Below are 19178 nucleotides of genomic sequence, written 5' to 3'. Positions count from 1 at the left end.
ATTTTTAGAAATAGCAGTAAGTTTACAGTACAGACAGAGTTCACTGGGTGATGCAAACAGTTAGCAATATGCTGTTAACATAAAGATTGGCAATTCAAACCCACCCAGCAGTGGAAGAAAGACTGATGTATACCTTCAAAGTTACCATCAAGAAAACCCAATGCAGCTGTTTTACTCTGTGAAACTGCAAGAGGTTTAGAGCTGTTGATTAAATTAACCCTTAGAAGGCCTAGAAAGCTTGCTTCATTCACTCACCTAAGAAAGACTGTAGTATCATAATCATCCTTCTCATATTATTATAAGAAAAGTAAGCTCTATGCTTGCCTAAGATGGAGAATATAGATTTCCATTTTGACTAAACTTTACTCCATGGTTAAAAACCAAAAAAAAAACCAAACTCGCTGCGGTCGAGTCAGATCCGACTCATGGTGACCCCTCCTTGGGTTTCCGAGGCAGTATCGCTACAGAAGAAGATTGCCCAGCCTTCCTTCCAAGGCAGATTTGAACTGCCAGCCTTCTGGTTAGCAGTCAAATGCCTTAGGCACTAAGTCACCAGAGCTCCCAATCCATGGTTAGGATGTAAGAAAACAGAGTAATGATTAAGAACTGTCATTTTGTTGTTGTTGTTATGTGCCGTCGAGTCAAACCCGACTCATAACGACCCCTCCTTGGGTTTCCGAGGCAGTATCACTACGGAAGTAGGATTGCCTAACCTTCCTTCCGAGGAGTGGCTGGTGGTTTGAACCGCCAGCCGTCTGGTTAGCAGGCAAGTGTCTTAGCCACTATGCTACCAGAGAACTGTCATTACTACAGTGCAAATGAAGAAAGTAGGACTAGAAGTTAGAGAAGATAAGTCCTCTAATATATCCTGGCTCTAGGGCCAATATAGGAGCAGTTGTCTCTTGGAAACAAGAAGTGGGGATAACCTGGGAAAAAATCCTTGGAGAACTGTCTGGGAAAGATATATATGAGTCATATGGGTATATCTCTTTTTTCAGAAATTCTACAGCTAAGTGCTTTTGTTGAAATATATGTATATAAATTTTACTTCCCAACAAACTTAAAATAAAATTATAGTACCAATCTAGTGAAAAGTGGAAATAATGGAAGTAGAGATGAAACAAGAGTAGGAGAATGTTGAAGAGTTTGAAGCTCAGTATAGATACACAGGGGTTCATTACATTATCTTATTAACTTTGTATATATTTGAATTGTTCCTAATAAAAAGTTAAGAACACTAAGCCTCACTCACAGGAAATAAAGAATTCACAAAGACTGACATTTAAATTTAAATTTATGATCTTAAATCAAACACCTCAAAGATAAGGGAACACTTATTTAAAAGTTGTACAGGTCTTGTGGGATTGTATATGAGGATCTCAACCCAAAACTGTGAGAAAAGTCTGGGGGTATAAATTTAAGCTAAACCTCACCAATGCAGAATCAACCTCCAACTGGCCTAAAATCAGTAATGGTCACTGTACATAGATTAAAATAATGTTGAACAATTTATGCCAGACTGTATCTATGCCTGATTAACAATTGTATGGAAAATAAAAATTTCTTCTCCACTACGGCCTTTTCTAAGATGTCTTATATTTGTAGAAATCAAATTTGCCCTTTTACTTGGTGTTATGAATTGTGTTATATGTTAAGTGCAAAAATATTAACAATATAGGACACAGCCACTGTCCTTAAAGAGCCTACAAATTAGGAAAGAGAGATATGTAAGTGAGTAAATAAAATAACATAGAAATGTACATGAAATCTAATAATAAGTTATTATTAGAGTAAGACATGCTGGGACTCGGCTTTTAGAATGTAAAATAATGAACTTTAGCAGGTGGCTGAAATTGTTAGCTACCACTTTCAAACTGTGTCAGTACATTTAATTCATATAAAGTCACTGCTACAAATTGTGGTTTCCTATAATCTTACCTTACGTTGTATTGACCCGATTCTCACAGATTTCACATCCACAGATTGGTAAGTAAGCCACAGGCCTGTATCCACATGTTGTATATAGCACACTGAATCACCGTATTTTATTTCAGAGGTGCCCATGCCATCTACTTCTTTTCTTATCAATATATCCAATTTTTCCTAAGGAAAGAGAACAACAACAACAACAAAAAAAAAACATATTACCAAACATTTGGAAATTAGCAACATATATCCAAAGATTGTAGCTATGTTCTTTGAAAAATGCACCCCTCTGGAGTCCGATGAAATAACAACAGTCAAATTTTCTGTTCCAGTTCAATTTAACATGCATTGTAAATCAAAATAGGAATCTACAAAAATTAAAAATATATATTCTTATTTACATTGGCAGAAAATTATTTTGGCCATAACATATAATTTTGTATTGCTTAACAGAAACTCCAAATCAGTGATCTTTATTAAAATTAGTAGTTTAGTATTTTTCCCAAATTATTGTTTTCATTGACTGGTAGCTGAAAGTATACATTTTGGAGAAAGAAAGACTCAGTTTTGAGTCTAAACTCTGTACTTATTACCTCTGTGATCTGGGAACAGTATAATTAAACCTTTAAAGCCTCAGTTTTATCATCTAAAAATAAATGTAATAAAAGTGCCTCTTCCATGGGATCATAAAAATGAATTAATGTATGTAAAGTTTAAGCATACTACTGGGAATAAAATAAACACTTTAATAAATTTTAATGATTTTAACCATAATAGTGACAGTGAAGATGAGGAGTAAGAGGATATTAATGGCAATGGTGAGTTTTTATGAACTAATAGAAGTGATAATTCAGTTTCCACTACTGTCATTTCAAAATTGAAGTATGTGGCATTCACTCCAAAGGGGCTACCATACCACAAACTACTATTTCTATGAAGAAGCAGGTGATCCTTTGACACAACACAATGCTTCTTACATACTCCTATTAATTTGGGAAAGGGAAAGCAAGTTAGCAAAGAGAGTGGATGCTCTCATTTACTCCTCCAGCAACTAACTCACTGAAAAATGAACAAAATCAAGCACAGACTAAAAGCTCAGCCAGGCTCTTGGCCACTGGGCCAGTAGGGTGACCAATTAGAAATTTTTTTCACAAAAATCACAATATAAAATTTAAAGTAAAAAATTAAAAAATAGATAACAAGATGGTCCAAGTTCAACAACAACAACAGTAAAATATACAAACTCTCAAGAGAAGAAAGACCAATCAAAAGCAAAACATGAAGATGAGAAAATTTCTCCTATGGAGGCCAGACTAATGCAAATAACTGGTAATTTTTAGACTATGGCACTAAATGTTTTAAAAAAGCAAAAAGCACAACGAAAACAAGCTATCAGAGATTAGGAAACAAATGGAGGAAAAATATCAGAGAGTCAACAAAGAAACTGAAAACATTAAAAAAAAAAAAAAAAAACCCTCAAAGAGAACTACTAGAAGTGAATGAATTAGAAAAAGTTAAAAAAAAAGCACTCAATAAGAGTCAAACAGATGGAAAACAGAATAAAAGAACTAGAAAACAGAGGAACTTATCAAAACTCAAGAGAAAAAAATACAAAAGAACAAACAAAAGTGAACAAACTCAAAAGGACAGATGAGATTCAAATAAGAAATCTAACATTAGAATTGTTGGAATCCTAGAGCACTATAATAACAATGAAGGCATACAAACAATTATCCAAGTGACAATTAAGGACAATTATCTAGACCCGAACAGAGAACCAAGCTTGCATATACAGGAAGCTACATGAACATTGATCAGAAGACATGAAAAGATCTGGTAAATCCTAATAAAATTTTAGAAAATCAAAGACAAGGATAGAATTCTGTAAGCAGCAGGAGACAAATGAAATATAACATACCAAGGGTCTTTCACAAGAATCAGTGTGGTTTTTTCCCAAAAAACTCTAGAGGACAAATGACAAAGGGACAACATATATAAAATACTGAACAATAAAAATAATTGGCAACTGTGGTAGTTTGGTTTGTGTGTCAACTTGGCTGTGCCTGGTTGAGAGGCTGGGAAGCTGGTGGTAGTTAATCTCCACAAGGAGACTGGCAATCAACTTCATGGTGGGATCTACCATAAGTAGTGGGTAGCTAGCTGCCTTTGGGTATGTGGTCTGCTTCTTGTGTATAAGGAGAAGCCTTTGGGTATAGTCTCTAGCCTTTGGCACACTTGGACCCTGCATGTAGCTGTGTCGTTGTTCAGTAGCCTGCTATGCTTTGCCAACTTTGGGACTTATAGTGGACTTAAGTTAATGGCCTGCCATGCAGATTGGTAACACTGAGACTGTGCCTTTTGTCTTGTAAACCTTGGGGCTTCTCAGCCTCAGCAGCCAGCAGCTGTCTGAGTGAAGAAATGCCTCTAGCTCCAGTGGGCCGGGAGCAGGAGGCAGAGCTGGACCCCAAGGTTGAGAGGCTTTCACTCAGCCCCTAGAGTTCGGCACTTTGAACTTAGACTTAAAGTCTCCAAATTGTAAGAATAAACTCCTGTTTGTTTAAGCCATTCCATTTGTGGTATATTCTTGTCAGAGCAGTACTAGGTAACCAGAACAGCAACTAAGAATTCTTTACCCAGAAAAGTTGTCATTCAAAAACAAGGGTGTCAGAGGGAGTGAGTAGTTGAACCTCTGGGCTCAGGACCATAGTCACAGGGGACATCAAGCTCACTGGCATAACATACTACACAAAACATTGTTCTACCTCCTACTTTGGTGAGTAGCAACTGGAATCTTAAAAGCTTGCAAGCAGCCATCTATATGCAATGATGGGTCTCTTCTCATCCAGAGCAAAGAAGAATGAAGAAAACCAAAGATTCATGGACAGAATTAGTCCTTGCAACTAGTACACCATGTAATCTCACATCCTATATGACTATGAGACCAGAAGCACTAGATGGTGCCTGGCTACCAATGTCAACACTCAGAGGGGGCGTTATGTAGGAGACCCTGCACAGAGAGGAGAACAATGTGGAACAAAACTCAAAAACATTTGGGAAAAAAAAAGGGGGGGGGTGGACCACGTTTGCTGGCCTGATAGAGCCTGGTGGAACCACTGAGACTATGGCCCCTAGTTGCCCTTCAGGTCTGGAATTGAACCCATACCTGTGGCTTCCAGTCAAGCAAAAGACAGGCATAGGAGATGAAAATTTACCTGAGGTAAATACACTCCTTGGAGAAAACAATCATGGGAGAAAGAAGGCTATTTATGCACAGGGAGACAGCTCAGGGGGCAGGGGTGCATGGAGGCATGGACACAGGGAAGAAGTGAGTGTCAGGAGGAAGTGGAAGGGGAGCTGTTGCTTTTGTGGTGAACTGTGGTCAATGTCATGAGACAAAGTGTATGTGAACTGCTGTATGGAAAGTGAATTTGCTCTGTAAATTTTTACCCAAATCACAATAAAAAAACAAGGGTGAAATCAAGACATTCCCAAACAAATAGAATCTCTGGAATTTGTCACTACAAGCCTACCTTAAAGAACATGAAATAAATACTTGTATCAATATAAGTAAAAGAAGAGAAATATATATAGATATACATATATATGTAAATATATATATATATATATATACACACACATATATATATGTATCTCCAAATATATGTGTTTTATATCTCCAAAACAATGCAACAACATGATCAATCAAGGAATAAACTCAATAATTAAATCCTCATAACACTACAACATCAAGTTAGTACATAAATACAAAGTAAACTTACTGAATATAGGTTGTATATTGATGTTAATGGACACACACTAACAGAAATGGGGAAGGGAGGAATATATTAGAAATAGATTTATTATGTTGAGGTTTTATGTTAACTTTGTTCATATATTAAACATTCAACTGTAAGTTCTGTAATATAATATACATGATAACCTACTAAGAAATCACCAAGCAGAAACATTCAGAAGAAAAGAAAGAATAAAGCAAAAAGGCTTATCACAAAATGACTGCCAAATATGAAGAAAAAGAGAAAAATCAGAATGAAACAACAAAAAATACAGAACACACAAATAACAGTAAAATGAATGAGGTAGACACTTCATTTTCAGTGATAACCTTAAATGTAAGTGGTCTAAATGCTACATGCACAAAGAGTATTAGAATGGATGAGAAAAACAAACAAACAAACATAATTCATCCTTTCGCTAACTACAAGAAACAAACTTCAGACATAAGGACAGAAACAAACTGAAAATAAAAGGATGGTGAAAAATATTCCATGCAACCAGTCAACAAAAAAGAGTAGGGATGGCCATACTGATATTAGATAAAATAGACTTTAAATAAAATTTATTTCAAGAGATAAAAAACGACATTACATAATAATAAAAGGGTTAATCCAGGAAGACATAACAATTATAAATACATGTATGCCCAACAGCAATGACCAAAATACATGAAACAAATACTAATATGAAAGGACAAATAGAGAACTTCACAATAATAGTAGGGAACTTCAACACATCACTTTCAATTATAAAAGAACATCTAAAAGAAGATCACTAAGGACATTGAGAACTTAAATAAAACCATAAGCCAATTAGAACTAATGAACATATATAGAACACTTCACCCAGATCAGAACAATACACATTTTTCTCCAGTGTGCATGGATCATTTTCCAGAATAGACCAATTTAAAAACATTGTAGTCATACATCTTCTCTGACCATAATCAGCAATCAAGAACAGGAAAAAAAAAAAAAGGATCACAGGTGAAATTTAAAAATTCTTAGAATCAAATGAAAATGAAAACAATATACCAAAACCTTTGGGACACAGAAATAGCAGTGTTGTTTTTAGCTGCCATCAAGTTGAATCCAAGTCATAGTGACCCTGTGCACAAGAGAATGAAACATTGCCTGGTCGCAGGCCATTCTCAAAATCCTTCCTATACTTGAATCCATCATTGCAGTCACTGTGTCAATCTTCTTTGTTGAGGGTTTTCCTCTTTTTCACTAACTCTCTACCAAGCATGGTATCCTTCTCCAGGGAATGATTCCTTCCTACCACATGACCAAAGTAGGTGAGACAAAGTCTGGCCATTCTTGCTTCCAAAGAGCATTCTGGCTGCACTTCATCCAGGACACAATTGTTCATTCTTATGGCAGTCTGTGGTATTTTCAGTATTCACCAACACTGTAATTCAAAGGCATCAATTCTTCCTATAGTCTTCCTTATTCATGGTCCAGCTTTCAATTGCATATGAAGCGATGGAAAAATACCATGGCTTGGGTTCAAAACCAAAAACCAAAAGCACTGCCATCGAGTTGGATCTTACTCATAGTGACCCCTCCTTGCGTTTCTGAGGTGGTATCATTACAGAAATAGAATGCTTAATCTTCCTTCTGAGGAGTGACTGGTGGGATTGAACTGCCAGCCTTCTGGTTAGCAGTCAAATGCCTTAGGCACTAAGCCACCAGAGCTCCCTTATGGCTTGGGTTAGGCATATGAAACCAAGTAAAGTAAAAACTATTTCCCCCACCCTGGCACCCAGATGGGAATAGATAAGTAAACTAAATTACCCCCAAATATTTTCCCACCCCAGACAGAGGAGTATTCAGTTCCTTAAAGAACTGAATGGAAAATATTCTTTCCTGCAGATGACAGACTTCTAAAAGTATCTTAGAAACAACTTGCAAATTAACTCTGGCCCACAGACAATCACAATAGGGCAAAAAAGAACAAAAGTTAATTGTGGACCCTCTCCCCTCTGCCCAAGCCCCTATCAGCTGATAAGAGGAAGCTAGTGTGACACATCCATAATCGTCACTCATTTCATGTTCATGCCCCAAATTCCTCAACCTTTTGTGAATATGCACAATCCCCTCTCCTGAAACCTACAAAAACTGTATTTCAATGGCATCTTGGGGAGTCAGATCTGGGTACTGAACTACTCCTACTCCTTGCATTGCCGCTTTGCAATTTTCTCTCCTCTCAATCTCGGTGTGTAAACTATTTTGGCCTGACTGCACACCGGGTAGGGACCCATGTTTGGTCCTATAACACACACAGTAATCTTTGCTTAACACTTTAAAGAGGTCTCTTGCAACAGACTTGCCAGTGTAATATGACATCTGATTTCTTGACTGCTGCTTCCATGGGTGTTGATTATAGAGGCAAATAAGTGAAATCCCTGACAACTTCAATCTTTTCTCCATTTATCATGATGTTGCTTATTGGTCCAGTTTTGAGGTTTATTTATTTATTTACTTATTTATTTTGCAAAAGCAGTACTCAGAGGGAAATTCTTAGCAATAAAAGTCTACATTAAAAAAGAAGAGCCAAAATAATTAACATAAGCTAACAACTTAAACAAATTGAAAAAGAGCAAAAGAAGCCAAAAGCTACCAGAAAAAAAAAAAGAAAAGAAAGAAAGAAATAATAAAGATCAGGGTGGATATAAACAAAACAGAAAAATAATAGAAGAATCAACAAAACCAGAGGTTGTTTCTCTGGAAGGATCGATAAAACAAACTACTGTCGAGTGACAAAAAGAAAAAAAAAAAAGAGATGAAAAATCAATTGGAATTGTAGGAAAAAAGTTAATGAAGTTTAAAGAAGATCAATCAAACTTGCTAACCTACAGCCCAGAGGCCAATCTGATGATCAGAGATTTAAATGATCAGAGACTCAGAGAAAAGAAAGTATGGGGTAAAAAACAAATATCTGCAAAAGTGATGGTCTCCAAACTCCCAGTTTTGAGATTTTTTTTAACTTGAAAAGAATCTAAAAAAAAATAAAAAAGGCAGAATAAAAAGAAAACCCACAGCTCAAAAACCAAAAAGAAATTTCTTTTTTTTGAGGTGTGGTTTTCTTTTTATTCTATTTTTCTTTTTTTTTTTTTTTGTAGATTCTCTGATAAGACTTATATTAGAGTGATTAACATTGTTCCATAAGTCTCTGAGGCGCTGTTTATCTTTATCTCTGATATGATCAGATTATTAAAATAAAAAATAAAGAGAAAATCTTAGAAGTGGCCAGAAAAATAAAAAAAGACTCATATAGATGAAAATATCTATACAAATTATAGCCAATCTCTCATCAGAAACAATGGAGACATAAAGAAAAATGATTGTTGTAAAATATGTCCACAAATTCTTTGATATTCCCTCCTTCAAAAGCAAAATTCTAATACTCCTCTCCTTACTATGGGCCAGTCTTAGTGACTCACTTCTAATGAACAGAATGTGGCAGAGCTAACAATGAGTGACATACAGACTAGGTCATAAAAGATATTTTTCCTCCTTGGTTTCTGTCTCTTGAATCAACCACTCTAAAAGAGTCAATTACCATTCTATGAGGACATTCAAGCTTACCTGTGGGAAGTCACTGAGGTTTCCTGCCAACGCTAGCAAACTTGCCAGCCATGTGAATGAACCGTTCTGGAAGTACATCCTGTAACTCAGGGATCAGAAAACTGTAGCCCACAGGCCAAACTTTGTGTCATATTTGTGTATGACACACTTGCTAATAATGTGGTTTTCATTTTTGAATTGGAAAAAAAGTCAAAGAAAAATGGTATTTAGTGAGCTAAGAAAATTATATTAAATTCAACATCCATAAATAATGTTTTATTGAAACACAGCCATGGTTACTCACTTGTGTATTGTCTATGGCTGTATTCACAATAAAATGGTAGAGGTTAAGTAGTTGCAACATGGCTCATATAGGCCAAAAATCTTAAAATGTTTATTATTTGTCCCTTTACAGAAAAAGTTTTGTGACCCCTACCAATCTGCTTCCATAAAGATTGTTGTTGTTGTTAAGTGCCGTCGAGTCGTTTCCGACTCATAGCGACCACATGCACAGCAGACTGAAACACTGCCCCATCCTGCGCCAGCCCCACAATCCCTGCTATACTTGAGCCCATCATTGCAGCCACCGTGTCAATCCATCTTATTGAAGGCCTCCCCCTCTTTAGTGCCCACCCTACCAAGTATGGCATCCTTCTCCAGGGAATGGTCCCTTCTTACAACATGACCAAAATAGGTGAGACGAAGTCTGGCCATTCTTGCTTCCAAGGAGCATTCTGGCTGCACTTCCTCCAGGACAAATCTGTTACTTCTTTTAGCAGTCCGTGGTACTTTCAGCATTCTTCGCCAGCACCACAACTCAAAAGCATCAACTCTTCTTCAGTCCATAAAGATTACAGCCTGGAAAACCCTAAGGGGCAGTTCTACTCTGTCACATGGGTTACTATGAGTTGGAATTGACTCAACACCACACAACATGCTTTACTTCCAGCATTGAGCCTTCTCAGATGACTACAGCCCTGGAAAAACTGTTTGACTCATGAAAGACTCAAAGCCAAACTATCTTACTAAACCTATCCTGAATTCTTAACTCATAGAGACTGTGATATAGTAAATATTTTTTTTTGTTGATTTAGGCCATTAACTTTTGAGGTAATTGTTTAAGTCAGCAAAAGACACTAATACAAATAATTTCCTAAAAATGCTGAAAATAAAAGGTATCAAATTAGAATCTAGCAAAACCATCCTTCAAAAATTAAAGCAAAATAAAAACTTTTTTTTTTAAATTAATGTTAATAAATTAGATCTGCAGTTTTCTTTTTGGGAATGATTGGGAAAAAAATTCAATAACTTTGGCAGATATTTTCTAAGGATTACACCCTTATGAAAACAGAAAGAAAAGGTTGCACAGCTTGTTTCATGATTCAAGCATTTAAACTGCCCTGATAGCAAAATCCAATAAAGTCTTTACAAGCAAAACTCAGATGCCAAAATCCTTGATAAGCATAAATGCAAATATCCTTAATGAAATGTTTATATTTAATGCAACAATATAGAATAAGAACTCTACATCCTGAGCAAGTAGGATTTATCTTAGGAAAGTAAAGTTGGTTAAATATCTGAAAACCAAAGTAACATAATTCACAATATTAATAAAATATATGTGCAAAATCATATGATCATCTCAGTGAAATCCCAAGTCTGTTGCTGTTGAGTTGTTTCCAACCCATAGTAAGCAATAGAGGAGGACAAAACATTTGACACAATTCAATACCATTCACAGTAAATACACTCAATAAAACTGGAATAGAAAACATCTTCTAAAAACAGATCAAGAGCATTTACTAATAGTGTACAACTAACATCATAGTTAATGGTGAAAATTCCAAATAATTTCCCCTAAGAAGCATGTTATCAGCTCTTACCTTTTCTATTCACCACTGTATTTTAATTTCTAGGCAAAGGAATAACCAATTTTTAAAAAATTGTGGGAAAAACTGGTCACTATTCTATAAGATGGGAGCTCTGATAGCATAGTGCCTAAGGTACTTGACTGCTAACCAGAAGGCTGGCAGTTCAAACCCACCAGCCACTGCTCAGAAGATGGGGCAATCTACTCCCGTAGTGATACTGCCTCTGAAACCCAAGGAGGGGTCACTATTGGTTGGGTCCAACTCGACGGTATGTAACAACAACAACAACAACAACATTCTATATGATATTAGATCAACATATAAAATCAAATGTTTTTACCATTGCAACAAGCTATTTGAAGAAAAAAATTTGAATTTCATTTATCAAATATCCAGAATACTTAAGAATATGCAAAATCTCTATATTGAAATCTATAAAACTAAGAAAATACTTAAAATAACTAACTCCATGAAAATAATATTCCATATACATCAACTGAAGACTCACTATTGTTAAAATGTCAATTATCCTGTAATTAAATTTATGAATTCAATGCAAAATATCATAATTCCAATAGGATTATTTTTATTAGAAGTTGACAAGCTGAATATAAAATTTATATGGAAATGAAAAGAACCTAGATAACCAAAATAATCTCAAAGGAGGGGGGAAGAGAGAGAGAGAGGGAGTACAAAGCTCTTAGATTTACAGTACCAGATGTCAAGACCCTATGAAGTTTTAGCATTCAAGACACTAGGGTATTGGCATAAAAAAGATAAACATAACAAAATAAAGAATAAAGGATCTAGATGTAGACTCATATATATATAGTAAATTGATTTCTGTCAAAGGTGCCAAAATAATTTAATGAATAAAGATGGATTTTCAACTAACATAGTTGTTGCAAATGTATACTCATAGAAAAAATGAAACCTTGACCCGTACCTCACAGCAAAACCAAAGTTAATGTAAGATGGTGTGGCGGTTATGTTTGTGTATCAACTTGGCTGGGCCTGGTTGAGTGGCTGGGCAGCTGAATGTAGTTTTTCCCCATGATGAGAATGGTAATTAACTCCAATTGGTGGAATCTTTTGGAGCAGCTGAGTAGCTGCTTTGAGTATGTGGTCTGCTTCTTATATATAAGAAACAGCTTTGGGAATGGTCTCTAGCTTACTGCATGCTTGGACCCTGCATGTAGCCCTACAGTTGTTCAGCAGTCTGCCATGCTCTGCCGACCTTGGGATTTACAATAGACTTGAATTAATGGCCTGCTGTTTTGTTTGGTAACATCGGAACTGTGTCATTTTATTTGTCGACCGTGGGCTTGTTAGCCTCAGTAGCCAGTAGCTACCTGAGTGAAGAGATGTCCCTAGCTTCAGTGGGCTGGGAGCATGAGGCAGAGCTGAAACTCAAGGTCACAGGGCTTTCATACAGCCCCCATAGCCTGGCACTTTGAACTTGGACTAAAAGCCTCCAAATTGTAAGAATAAACTTCTGTTTGTTAAGGTCATCCCATTTGTGGTATATTCTTGTCAGAGTGGCACTAGGTAACCAAAACAGATGGATAACAGATGAAATAATAAAGCTTTTATAAGAAAAGGTAGGAGAAACACTTCACAATTGGTGCAGGATAAAAAGCACAAACCTAAAGAGAAAAAAAAAATGATGATTTAATCAAAATTAAAAATTTGTGCTCATAAGAAAAAATGATTAAGAAAATAACCAAGCCACATGGTAGGAGAAAATATTTCCAAAAAATATATATAACTAACAAATAACTTGTATCCAGACTATATAAAGAATTTCTAAACCTCAGTGATAAAACAAAAACTAATTTTAATAAATGGGAGAGACTTAAGCATGTCACAAAATAAGATATATAAGCAGTCAATGAACACATGAAAAAGTGCTCAATATCATTAGTCATCACCGAAAAGCTAATTAAAAACACAAAAAGATAGAACCACACACCCACCAGAATAGCTAAAATTAAAAAGACTGACAACACCAAATGTTGGCAAGGGTGTGGAACTGCTATAAATCAAATTCAATGCTGTTGGGAATGTAAGTGCTACAGTGACTTCAGAAAAAAGTTGGAAATTTCTTATAAAGGTAAGCATACCTCTACCCTTTCACCCAGCAAATTCACTCCTTGATATTTGCCCAAGAGAAATGGAAAAAAAATCTATAAAAAGACATGTATAAGAATATGTTCATAGCATCTTTATTCATAGTAGCCACAAATTGGATATTACTCAAGTACCCATTAATAAGAGAATGTATAAACAAATTGCGGCAAATTAAAATAAAATGGGGGCCTACTCCTTAATAAAAAGGAATGAGTCACAGATATACACAACAACATGGATAACTATTATAGACACATGTTGTTGTTATGTGCCCTCGAGTCAGACCCGACTCATAGCGACCCCTCCTTGGGTTTCCGAGGCGGTATCACTATGGAAGTAGATTGCCCAACTTTCTTTCCGAGGAGTGTCTGGTGGATTTGGACCACCAGCCTTCCGGTTAGCAGTCAAATGCCTTAGGCACTATAGTACGCGAAATAAGCCATACACAAAAGAGAACACACTGTATGTCTTGATTTACACTAAATCTAGATCAGACAAAAGTAATCTAGATCAGACAAAAGTAATCTATGATTTCAAAACTCACAAAATTGATTGCTTCTGGAAGAGAAGGAGTAGGGATAATCTAGGAAGGAATGTGTACATCATGATAAGTAGGTGGTTCACAGAAGTATCCATTTGTCAACACCATACAACTCAGTTTTTTTCATTTCTATGAATATAAATTTTACCTCAAAAATTGAAGATAACCTAGCAGTAAGAGGGTAGTAGTACATATGAAACAAAAATGGGAGAATACTGGAAATTTTTTAATGTAAGTGTTACACGTGAATTTTTATATCATTTGGTATACTCTGTATATATTTAAAATTTTCCATAATCAAAAGTAAAAACATTTTCTACTTGTTATTAAATAAATAAATAATGCATACTCACTATACGTAATATTAAAAAAAAAAAAAAAAAAATAACCATAATCTGAACTCATCACACAGTGCTACTTTACTTTTATTCTTTACCCCCTTTCTTTCTATGACTTTATCTGGTTTTCATCATTAACAGGAGCAGTGGGGGAAAACATTCATATGATTAAGTTTTAAAGCAATACTGAGCAATGTTCTAGAAGTATTGCTGCATGGTATGGAATACTAGATTGAAATGCTAGAATATTCAGTATTACTATATCATTTTGTACAGGGGTATCAAAGATAAGGGGAACATTATCACCTCTGTGTCTTTCCTTTTTCCAATACAATGAATTTGTAGACCATAAAATAGAAGCTCTGGTGGTACAGTTAAAGCATTGGGCTGCTAACCAAAAGTTCAGCAATTCGAACCCAACAATCATGCCATGGGAGAAAGATAAAGCAGTCTGCTTTTGTAAAGATTTACAGCCTCAGAAACTCTATGAGGCAGTTCTACTCTATACTATAGGGTTGTTATGAGTCAGAATCAACTTGATGGCAGTAGGGTTTTGTTTGTTTTAAAATGGATTTTAGGCACTTGACACTGTTAAAACTAATGGAAGTTTTAAAACAAGAGATCATTTATAGTAAACAAAGAGAAGTTATAAGGTACTTGAAATGAGGTAATTATTATTACTTTGTGTACTGAATCTTTATTATCATAACCCAGCCTCTAAGGGAAACAAGAAGTAAGTCTGGATAAAGAGCGAACATTTTCTAACAACAACAGAAAAAAAAAAAAAAAAAATGCTATGGAGTAGATTACATCTCAAAGAGATCCCCATAGGGTTTCCAAGGCTGTAAATCTTCACAGAAGCATACTGCCTCATCTTTTTCCCATGGATCGGCTGGTGGGCTCAAACTGCCAACCTTTTGGTTTGTAGCCGAATGCTTTAACCACTGCACCACCTGAGAACTCAAGTATTCTTGAAGTACAAATTGTTTTTCTGATAAAAAGTTCAAGTAAGAATTTATCTTATGGATTCATGGAACAAGATGGCAGTTAGTAGATTACATAGTAGTTAAACATTGGGTCATCATCTTAAAAAAGATGTGGGTAACTGTAAAATTAGATGTTAGTATTTAATAAGGGTTATGAAGGAGTTCTGGCCTTCCAGACAAAGAAACCTGAAACAGGGTTCTACCTGACTAGTTTTGTCATATTAGATTAATGACCTCATCTAGATTAGTCTCTGTTTTCTCATTTGTAAAATGGAAATAAAAAATGATATATACATAATATATTGATTGTAAAGTAAATGACAATTGTAGAGCACTTAGTACAGAGCTAGCAAGCATATCATATATGTACAACAGATGTTAGCTGTCACAATGACTAATATCAGGATTAAAACCATCATAGGAAGGATGAGTTAACCAATGCATCCAATAACTGTAACAAATGTTTTTTAACTAAAAGAAAAACAAAGACAACAATGTTTGTCATTATAAATATTATAACTGCACCTATGAGGGATTCTTCTTCCTAACTCTAATTTACACTTGCTTACTGGCCAGCTATAGAGTGTAAATAGTTTGATATTCTCATCATTGTTATAATTGTCTCAATCTAAGTAGGCAGTAGTGCACTGCCTAAGGCAATTGACTGCTAACCATAAGGTTGACGGTTCAAACCCACCAGTCGTTCTGTGGAAGGAAAGCGGAGCAACCTACTTCTGTAAAGATGTACTACCTTGGAAACCCAAGGGGTGTCTCTATGAGTCGTAACTGATTTGATGGCAGTAGGTTTGGTTTTTTTTTAAGTAGGTGGTACTTTTCTCCCAATCTTCTCCCTCTCACCTTATTTAAAAGGATTTTACTGGAAAGAATCCTTCAATACACAATAAACAATTGGGAAAATAGTTTAACAGACTGTATCTAATGCCAGCTTCTAGATAATGCTGAGGTTCACTCAATATTAAGTATAGAACTGATATTTTAAAGTGGCTCTAGTTACTGAATCCTGGTACAAAAAAATCCATGAGTGCTAAAAACCAGATAAGGTTCACTGTAATACCTACAGTATAAGAAATCACTTATGTCATCACTCATCAACACTGAAAAGTCTGTTCTGTAAATATTTTTGGTTGTGTCTAGCAATATTCCATGTTTTTATTCTGACTCTGTAGCTCAAAGCGATTCATCAGGAACTGATAAAATCTACATGCTTAACTGGGTTGCTGAAATGTTTTATTAAAAAATTCTGAAGAATCCTCCACTCACTTTTATTTATGATTTCTCCTGATAGCTTTAATAGGGATTTACATATTTATTTTTGTCAAATTAAAAGACCACATTTCTCTATTAATCCAGATATGCCATTAAAAGGAAGCTTCCCCCAAAAGACTATATAAAATTTCATTTCTCTAGCTCCTGCATTTAACTGAGAGTGTTGAAATCTTCATTATTATCTTAGCATTCATTAACATTCATATAATTCTAAATTTAATAGTCTAATGGTCTATCCATTCAGAATGAGGACCCGAAGATCTTAAGAAATAGGAAAAAAAATGCTTAAAGAGGAAATAACTGCTTTCAACATAGTTTAGAATTATTCCAAACACTGATGCTTTAACTCTAATAGTTTCTTTTGTAAACTGTTAAAAGAAAAGGTTCTTTCCTCTTTTGGTTCATGTACTCTCATATCACACTGTACCACCACAAGCAGGGCAATGTTGGTATTTCATTGAAATTGCCCCTCAACTTACTTCTTTCCTATTTGACTGTGAATCACCCCAGCTTGGACAGGCTCATACATCTGGCTCCCTCAGACACATACCCCAATTCCCACAGAGAGCAACATAACAGTGGCTGAAAATGGAAGGATCTCAGTAAAGATTTGTTTAGTGGATGAATGAACTTCTAGAGAGAAAGTACATAAAGAATTCAGCCCTTCTAATTTCACATAAAAATGCACTGACCATCTACTCCCATTTTTTTTCTGCTGTTGAATCCTCGGAAAATCTAATTTTCAAATGAATATCAAAATTGTTCCAGAAATGAAAATGATCAGTGTGAAAATTAAAGTGATATTTTGGCACTGGTGATATAAACTGACTCATAATGAAGCCCAAACTGTTTCTATACAGTTGAAGTTTTATTAAGTGATGCATAGGTATGATAGTTAATTTTATGTGTCAACTTTGTGAGGCTGTAGTGCCCAGTTGTATGGTTAAACACTAGTGTAGGTATCACTATTAAAAAAAACAACCCAGGGTGTAAAATCAAACGTACATGAACTGTTGAAGGTAAAACAAATTTTGCTCTGTAAATCTGAACCCAAACCACAATAAATAAATAAATAAAACCCACTGTCATTGAGTTGATTCTGACTTATAGTGACCCTGTAGGACACAATAGAACTGTCTCATAGAGTTTCCAAGGCTGTAATCTTTACAGAAGCATACTACCTCATCTTTTTCCCGTGGACCAGCTGGAGGGTTCTAATAAGAGACCTTTCATTTAGCAGATGAACATTTAACCACTGCACCACCAGTGTTCCTTATGATTAACATTTAAATCAACTGGCCTTGAGCAAAGCAGATTACTCTTCACAATGTGGATGGTATTTAACCAATCAGGTGATCTAAAGCATAAAACTGGTGGTTTCCAGGAGGAGAATTCTGCCTCCTGATTAAAGGCTTTCTGCCAGACTTCTCTCCCCCAACACCTAACCTACCAATTTGGCACACAAGACTGCTGGAATGTTCAGCCTGTCACTTGACCTACAGATTTCTCACTTGCCAGTGCCCAGCCAATTCCTCAAAATCAATCTCTCCATATCTCTCTGGACTATATGAAAAAGAACGTGGCATCAAGATTGGAGGAAGAATCATTAACAACCTGCAATATGCTGACAACACAACTTTGCTTGCTCAAAGTGCGGATGACTTAAAACACTTACTGATGAAGATTAAAGAATACAGTCTGCAGTATGAATTACACCTCAGTATAAAGAAAACAAAAATCCTCACAACTGGACCTATAAGCAGCATCATGATAAATGGAGAAAAGATTGAAGTTGTCAAAGACTTCACATTGCTTGGTTCTAAAATTAATGCCAATGGAAGCAGCAGTCAGGACATCAGAAGACATATAGCACTGGGCAAATTAGCTGCCAAGGACCTCTTTCAAGTGCTGAAGAGCAAAGATATCTCCTTGAGGACTAAAGTGCACCTGACACAAGCCATGGTCTTTTCAGTCGCCTCATATGCATGTGAGAGCTGGACAATGAGTAAGAAAGAACAAAGAAGAATTGATGCTTTTGAGTTGTGGTGCTGGCGAAGAATGCTGAGAGTACCATGGACTGTTAAAAGATCTAACAAATCTGTCCTGGAGGAAGTGCAGCCAGAATGCTCCTTGGAGGCAAGAATGGCCAAACTTCATCTCATCTACTTTGGTCATGTTGTCAGAAGGGACCATTCCCTGGAGAAGGATGTCATACTTGGTAAAGTGGACGGTCCAGGAAGGAAGAGAAGGCCCTCAAAGAGATGGATTGACACAGTGCCTGCAGCAATGGGCTAAGGTATAGCAAGGATCATGGAGATGGCATGGGAACCAGAAGTAGTTTCATTCTGCTGTGCACAGGGTCGCTATGAGTTGGAAACGACTTGAGGGCACCTAACAACAAGGATCTCTCTCTCTCTCCCCCACTATTTCTATTTCTCTAGAGAATCCTGAGATGAAAATTACTACTGTAGGATTATGTTCTTAATGTACACATAGTTCAGAGAGATTTCTAGTATTAGTTGAAAGCATCCTTACATACATACAAATTATTCTTTTGAGTAATTGATGAGGGAAGGGTGGAGAGAAAAGCCCTTATTTTTAGATGATGGAGATTTGATTTTTTTAATAGCCAAGTCTACCTAACTCTAATAATTGTTAAAAGTATACAGAATGTTAAGGATACACACACACACTCAAACCACACATATATGTATATGTAGACTGTAGCATTTTTT

The 19178-nt window shown here is 35.8% G+C and overlaps 1 protein-coding gene across 1 annotated transcript in view; it reads right to left on the bottom strand.

Moving 5' to 3' along the window:
* RYR2 (ryanodine receptor 2) overlaps positions 1-19178 on the bottom strand; it is a 1099979-nt gene that overhangs the window by 685361 nt on the left and 395440 nt on the right. Inside the window, exon 13 of the mRNA XM_007942720.1 lies at positions 1939-2103. Within this exon, the coding sequence (XP_007940911.1) occupies positions 1939-2103 (165 nt within the window). The remainder of the gene's footprint in view (positions 1-1938; positions 2104-19178) is intronic.

The sequence above is a fragment of the Orycteropus afer genome, unplaced genomic scaffold (genome assembly GCF_000298275.1).
Source record: "Orycteropus afer afer isolate SDZICR_OR568_19922 unplaced genomic scaffold, OryAfe1.0 scaffold00096, whole genome shotgun sequence".
NCBI classification, from domain to species: domain Eukaryota; kingdom Metazoa; phylum Chordata; class Mammalia; order Tubulidentata; family Orycteropodidae; genus Orycteropus; species Orycteropus afer.
The sequence above is the reverse complement of the archived record's forward strand: the minus strand, read 5'-3'. Positions and strand labels throughout refer to the sequence as shown.